Source organism: Prunus dulcis, chromosome 4 (assembly GCF_902201215.1).
Source record: "Prunus dulcis chromosome 4, ALMONDv2, whole genome shotgun sequence".
Lineage (NCBI taxonomy): Eukaryota > Viridiplantae > Streptophyta > Magnoliopsida > Rosales > Rosaceae > Prunus > Prunus dulcis.
This window is the reverse complement of record NC_047653.1, coordinates 18,612,680-18,620,317: the sequence shown is the minus strand read 5'-3', so window position 1 is coordinate 18,620,317 and position 7,638 is coordinate 18,612,680. Positions and strand designations below refer to the sequence as shown.

The 7,638-nt window shown below is 33.6% G+C and overlaps 1 protein-coding gene across 1 annotated transcript; it reads right to left on the bottom strand.

The window, feature by feature from the left end:
- Window positions 1-2,811: 2,811 nt before the first annotated feature.
- On the bottom strand, window positions 2,812-7,299 carry LOC117625891 (O-acyltransferase WSD1-like). Its single transcript, XM_034357481.1, has 5 exons — window positions 7,117-7,299; window positions 6,363-6,935; window positions 4,144-4,494; window positions 3,125-3,262; window positions 2,812-2,987 (listed from the first exon to the last, which is right to left on the bottom strand). The coding sequence occupies exons 1-5, from the start codon at window positions 7,297-7,299 to the stop codon at window positions 2,826-2,828; spliced, it is 1,407 nt and encodes a 468-aa protein (XP_034213372.1). The 3' UTR covers window positions 2,812-2,825.
- Between the last annotated feature and the right edge of the window lie 339 nt (window positions 7,300-7,638).

Here is a 7,638-nt window from a genome sequence, read left to right as displayed (position 1 = left end):
TTTTGTTTGTTTGTGTGTTTGCTGTTGTAGGTCCTTGGTGACTTTTGTTATGCTTGGATGTGTTTTGTTGTTGCTCGGATAGCTGTAGTGTGGTGTTGTCGACCCAACTTTTTTCTTTGGTTTTCGTTATATTTTTGAAGCAAGTACTGCAATCCACTATAGACACCATGATTTTGTTGCAGCTTTTGGTTCACTCACCTGGATTTTGCTCCAGTTCAGTGTTTGGAGTTGGAAAAGTGATTGTTGCCATTTTGTGTGGGATTGGGTTTTGCCTGTGCAAAATAGGAGATTTAGCCATATTGGTGCTACGAGTCTCTTTGGTTTGCCGAAGAGGATGTGGTGCGGTGTCCTTATTTTTGTGTTTATTTTGAACTAATAATTCTGAAAAACTCAATAGGAGTTTGCTGATGTTTGTATTTAATGTTCGACTTCTCGATGCAGATTTGTCGTTACTGTCATTGCGCGGTGGATCTGTATTGTAGGTTTGAGTATAGGTTCTTTTGTCTGCTGAATTGGAGGTTTTAGGTTTTTTTTGGGATGCATAGTTCTCTCCAGATCAAAATTTATTTTTATGTTTGGTTACTGAAGATGTTGTACTCATATTTGGCATTGCGGCTACTCTGTATTTGTTTTCTGTGTTATCAATAAAATTACTATCACATTTAATATATATAAAAAAAAGATTTGAGTCAAAAAATTATTTGAGCCTATTTTGGTTGACCAATTTCTATTTTGCATTTGCTATATTGGTTTTGCCAACTACTGTTAGAATTTTATAGCTATTAATTTTTGAAAAATAGGCAGAAGTTTTAATGTATTTTATTACAATTGGTTTAATGCCTTTGAGAAGCAACCGACTATGAAAATCTTATTTTGGAGTATGAGAAAAACGTTGCAGCAACATTGGAAAAACTTGTGTTTGTGTTCCAATTTGTTTTCTTTTATCAAAGGAAAGATTTGACTTGTTCATCTGATCTAAGTATTGCGAGTCACTACAAAAAAAAATGGCAACAGTCATCATTATTTGGTGACATTTGTTGGGGTGACTAAAGGCTTTAGTCACCCTAACAAATGTCACCATTTGGTGCCTATTGCCTTTTTTTTTTTGGGGTAGTGAGTGTATGTTGTTGTATCCTGGAGGGTAGGCCGCTATACAACCTTGCTACATCGAGACATTTTTTCCGATAAGCGAAATCTACTCTTAAGAATAGTGACCACACTACATCCCAAAAGATAAGTACTTTGCTGTAATTTCATTGGTTTTATTTAATCTACTCTATCAATGTAAATTACAATTTTCTAATAATTATTTTGTATGATGTTTTGCAGGAAAAGTAGCATCTTCAACCAAATTTTCCAACAAAGAAGTCAATGAGGAATTTTACTTAGCTTACAACAGGCTCAAATATAAAAAGGGTGAAAAAACCCTAACCAAGATCTCTAGCTGCCGCAGCCATTGGGGATCAAGATTCGTTCACCCTCATTCTTTTTGAAGTAAATTGAGTTTAGACCCATAAAATTCATTTTTAATCACCTACAACCCTTTCCTTTAGTTTTCTATTTAAAATACTCAATTTTTTTCAAATAAAACTTGATGACTAGGATCCAAGTCAGTTACCTAATCTAGCTTAAAATCTGATTTATTCTATTTTTTGGATTCCAAAACTACCCCTCAATACAAGTTAACGTGTTATGTGGGGGTGTAACTAATGACACACGTTGAATTAATTGGTAAGATCTTCAAATGGTTGTAATGGATGTAGGAATTAATTTAGAAACTTATTTGAAATTAAATATTAAATTCAACATTAATGTATTAGTAATCTACATGTGATTAACGTTTTGGTTTATTTATTTATTTATTTGTTTTCCTTTTATGAATTATACTACTAGTAATCTATTTTATTATAGTTTTATGAATAATAGTGTACATTCTATTTATGTTGAAATTTTTTTTGATAATCTATTTATTGTTTATTTTATGAAATACATTTTTTTTTAAATGAACCTATTTTTTCTCTAAATAATGTACCTATTTTTTTCTCTACATAATATACTCCTTTTTCTCTGAATAAAGTACCTATTATTTGTTTTCTGTAAAATAATTTTTTTAAATGAACCTATTTTCTCTCTCCAATAATATACCTAGTAAAACAATGTACATATTTTTTTAGATGAACCTATTTTTCCTCTCCAAATAATGTACCTGTACACATTTATAGGTATATTGTAAAATAATTTACCTATGGGTAAATAATGTACCTATATTTTCTATACATAATTATATACCTATTTTTAATTTATGAAAAATGTATGGAAATTTCAATTACAAAGTAAGTGACTTAGTTTTTTTTTAAATTTTTTTGGTAAATAATATACCTATATTTTATTTAAATAATATATTTATATTTTTATACGTATATATTTATATTTATATTTTTCATAGGTACATTGTTGGATATATAATTTACACATATATTTTTTTGGTTTGCAATTTTAGGGGGTGATATGTGAGAGGGAATGACAACCAAAAGAAATGGGGTGATTGATATGCTATTAATAAGGAGTATTAATTATAATTATGGCAGTTAATGAAATGCTTGAAATAAATTATAAATAAAATATGAAGTCTGGTAGCAACGATGTTAAAACATTGGAATACTATGGCATCTTATTTCCTACTGGTCATTTAAATTTGAAATTGAGTTTTACATATAAATTTATAAAATGATGATTATATGTTTAGGAAATAGAAAATGCATGAATCTATATTGAACAAGCCTTATTTTTTAATTGTTGAAACAAGTGGCTTTTTCTTTGGTTTTCTACGCTGCCTTTGCAGGCGGAATTGGGTTGGAGGCTTCGAGTATTACCCCAAAGGCATTTTGCATGGACGCCTTCAATTTCTGGGAATCTATGAAGCCTTTTTCAGCTCCGAAGGCTACCCTCAGCTTTCCCATATAACTAAGTGCAGTCACAGTAAGACACTGCATGTATGAAACACCATCTCATTATCTTATTATATACATACATACATACATACATACATACATACATATTAGAAATAAAGTAACTGCATATATAATTAAGTACCTGAGGTCTCAATAAAATAAAAATAAGGTACCTGAGGTGAACCAACCACCATAAAGTATAAGCCACCAACGGGCTGATTGTCCAAAGCCATTTTTTCAACTGGCCCAATCATATTCGAGATTGTCATGCTCGAGTTCTTGTGCGTGCCATGAATGTATCTAGCTGCTCCCTACAAACACCACACCTTATAAAACACTCTAAAGTTTTTCTTTTTCGAAAAGAATATTCTAAAGTTCTACGAAAGACTAACCAGATTTTTAGTATATTAACGGGTTAGATTTGAATTTAGAAATTAGGATTTCTTCCCACGTTAAAAAGATAGATACCAATTTACTAAGCGCCAATGGCGGCTCTTGAAGAAAATCCCAAGACCATTCATTCTCATTAGGCCAAGACAAATTGAAGTAAATAATGATGAATTTTGTAGTTTATATTTTGATAGCTTGATTGAATTAAAATTTTGGACTTTTGTGGTTTTGTGAGGGGCAATCTATAATTAAGTGATTTCTTCTCATGGCAAGATTCATTGACACTAAATCAACCCAACATTGCCCAGTAGGGTGTTAGTTTGATTGGCCTTGATCTTTTGTGTGCTCCCAAGTGATTCTGGGTTCAAACTCCCGTGGTACCCGTGTGTGTGAATTTTAGTTGTAAACTTTCTATCAATATGTATGATCCAATTTTCAATATTTTTGTTCAAAACTTTGTTTTAGAGACCCCGCTGCTCATTTAGCACATAGCCCCTAAAATTTCAAAGTCGCCCTGTTAAGAACTAGTTTGTTGATAAGTACATTTAAAGTGTTTGAATGGATTACACAAACTTGACTTATGAGGTCATCATGCCCAAATTATATTTCCTACAAAACATTCTATATCTTGTGAGAATACTTACATTTTAGTATAAAATGAGATTTTAGCAACATAACATATTAGATATTTGACACTAATACTTATAAAAAGGAGAAGTTGGTAAATTCCTACACTTTATTAAATTTAAGTGGTTAATAATAAAAATTATGTTTATGTCAATTTTCCTTGTTAATTACGTACCTCAGGGCCTCTAAATTTCTTCAAAACGTCCAACAGCCAACTAGTGAGGTAGCTAGCCGCAGAACTTTTCTTTTTCTTGATCATCTTTTGTGCTTCCCAAACAAAGTCGAGTGGGTTTAAAGTTTCACTTGACTTGGGCACTGGCAAGTGTAAGAAGGCAAATTGGTTTCCCCATGACATATTAGCATTATCGGGTTCGATCATCTCTTTAGTTGACAAGTAACCCTCCATGTTTCTGGTTCTGAGCAGCACCAATGCCGTACAACGTTCATTGCTTGATTTTTGGGTAACCTCTTGCATGTATATTCTGGTGCCCAAGAATATTATTCCAGCAATCACATCATTTATCGTCTGCAATTATTCATGCCAATTTCATTCAAATAATATAATCACTATTGAAAAGAAGGTTAATTTCAGTTTGGTACCCTACTTTAATGCTTGTTTGTCCCCGTATTCTCAATTTTAACAATTACATACCCTTTTTTTGAAATTTTTTTGCAACGTGACTTTGCCGTTAGATTGGCTATGAGAAAATCTGTTAAGTGATGACATGGCACATGTAGGACCAACGTTATTTTCTTAAATTGAATAAAATAAATTTTTTTTATAAACACATTGAATAAAATATTAATAAACGATTAGAAAACAAACAAAAACCTTTTCTGTTTTCTCTTTCTGAACCCCTTTCTCCCTTCTTCCCCATCAAACCCAAGCCCCCCTTCTCTTCCCTAACCACCATTCTCAGCCACACCCACCATCACAACACAAAAAAAAAATATATATATATATATATATATATATAGGGCAGCGATGGTGGGCTTGGAGCGCCGCCGCACCACCAACCATGAGGGGTAGGGAGAAGGGTGGTGGGTTGTGAAGGAATGAGGGAGAAGAAATTAATGGGGGAGAGGGAGAGCGTAGAGGGGAGAAAAAGAGAGAGAGTTTTATTTATTTATTTATTTTAAATTTAAATTTTATATTATTTAAATTATCTAAATTTGTTTGGTTTTTAATATTTTATTCATATTTTAATTCATTTAAAATTAAAAAAAGAGAAAATGTGGGACCCATAGTGCAAAGTAGGCAACTAACAAAGAGATCTTACGGAAACCCTAACGGCGGAACCACATTGTAACAAATTTAAAAGATATGTGATTGTAAAAATTGAGAAAATAGGAATTAACATGTTTTAAGGGTGTAACTACAAGGTACTAAACTGTAATTAACCCTAAAAAGAAACTAAGAAAAGAAAGGGCTTGTATAGGACTTGTTATAAACCTAGGCAAATGTTTGATGTTCTAAAAAACCACATGGATTGGATTATGTCTAATCCTATTAGGCCCAAATAGTAGGATCATGAATGACATCGAAGGGGTGGGTGGAAATTTTCAACACAACCCGATACACGACTCAAAACACGCACGATTAAATTTTCAGCTCATTTTCAGGTCAACCCGTCATGACCCGTTTAATAAACAGGTGGGTTTTGGGTCAAACCGCCAACTCTCTAAAATACCTATGTAACCAATTTAACAAAACGGGTCATGGCTAGTCAACCCGCTAACCAGCTAAAATACCCGTGTGACCTACTAACCCACTAACCCTTTCCTTTGTTTATTCTTTATTTTTCTCATTTTTTTATATATATCTTTTAGTTGCTATCATTTAGCGTGTCAACTCAATACAGGATGCAAAATCCGCACGAAAAAATAGCAGGTCAACTAGACACGACACGACACAACACGTTTATTAATAATAATTGTGTCGGGAATTTTGAATTTATGCTAGGGCACAACTAGAAAGCTCAATTGGGTGTGGAAATAAATGTTTTGAATGCAAATAATAATCCAATTTTGAACCGAACAAATTTCATTAGAAAAATTCTGACAGGGCAACCCATGTCCACAAAAGGTCAACAAAGTACACCGCCCCAAACATCCAAAATAAAATGGACGAAAAGCCGCACATAAGCCTAATGAGCGTTATGGCCACAACCTAAGGGGAGGGCTTCTTTTCTTTTCATAATAATGAAAGTTTGAAACTTCTTTTGATATATATCATGTAAGTTGTGAAATTTTTAGTTATTTGTATTGCGTATTTGTGTAATCCTTGTTTCTGGTAAATAATTTCATACTTCATAGCAGTTTTTTTGTCGTAGTATGTTTAATATAAACAGAAATCATTATAATAAATAAATAAAAATTGGTACATAATCTTACCACTCGAAGTTTGTTCTTGATCAGTTTGATTTCATCAATGGAGAACGTCAAGGTTGATAGTGTTATTGGCCGAAACTCAACTCCATCTTCCCCAGACCTAATCGGAGTTCGATCATCTTCTACGAAATTGCTCTTCAAAATGCTCCAACTGAAATCTGATACAGTATGGAAAACTGAAGAGAAAAACTGAGACACAGTTTTAGTCATGTGAGTAGTTTTTGGTCCTGATGAGCTCTTCAGGGAAGGAAATGTTAGAGGAACAGAAGGGTTTTGAGCACTTTGCAGACAAGAAAGAAGAGCACCCATTAGAGAGTAGCCATCACCTAGGGCATGGTGAAGCTTGAAAATCAGGGTACCGGCTGCATGGCTTGTTGGGTACTTGAGAATGTGAATTTCCCATAATGGCCTGTTTTGTGGGAGTCTTTCTGCTGCTATATTTGATATGTAGTCGTCAAAATACTCATCATAGGATTGTGGTGACATTTTAGAAGGGAAAATGGGGACACGAACATGGTCTTCAAGCTTTACTTCAACCCTCTTCCATTGTTTCTTTTGATCTGCCTTGTCACTTATCTGCGAGTATTTGAGTATATCAAATGGTAACGAGAGTATAAAAACAAGAAGAGAAGTGAAAAATTAATGAACAAAATAGGAGTGCGAAAATCGTTTCGGTTTCCAATAAAATGACAAGACAGAGAAAGGAAGAGATCTAGAGAGAGAGAGAGAGAGAGAGAGAGAGAGAGAGAGGACAAACCATGATAGAAGAGAAGCGAGGGTTGATAGGGAGGAAGACATCTTGAAGCAAAGAGAGAGCTTGGGAATCATTGAATGGAACCTCAAATTCCAAAACTGCAAGAATTGCAACAGATAAGATAGAACTGTTGAAGTATTGGCCAGTGGGGCTCACTGGCTCTCCTCCTTCCTCCCTAAACTCCATTATGCTTCACTCTGCCTCCAATAACTTTGATTTCTCCGGTTACCTTTCACCAAAACAGGGAGTATATTATGTTGGCCCTCTTATGAATCCTCTCTCTGTTTTTAGGTCCTTAAATGCTCCGTCTAATTAATGTGCGCCAAAAAAACTAGTCAGGAAAGTCGACACTTATTTATTATTGAATAGAGCTCCTCACAACAATTTCTACGAGAGTGGTAGACAGACCTAATTATTGTGACTTTTTATTACGTCTTTAAAAGAGTAGGGCTACTATAATAAGTTCCCTAAGAGGTTATGATATTCTTATGTTTTTACATCATTACAAAAGATCACTCAGTCCGA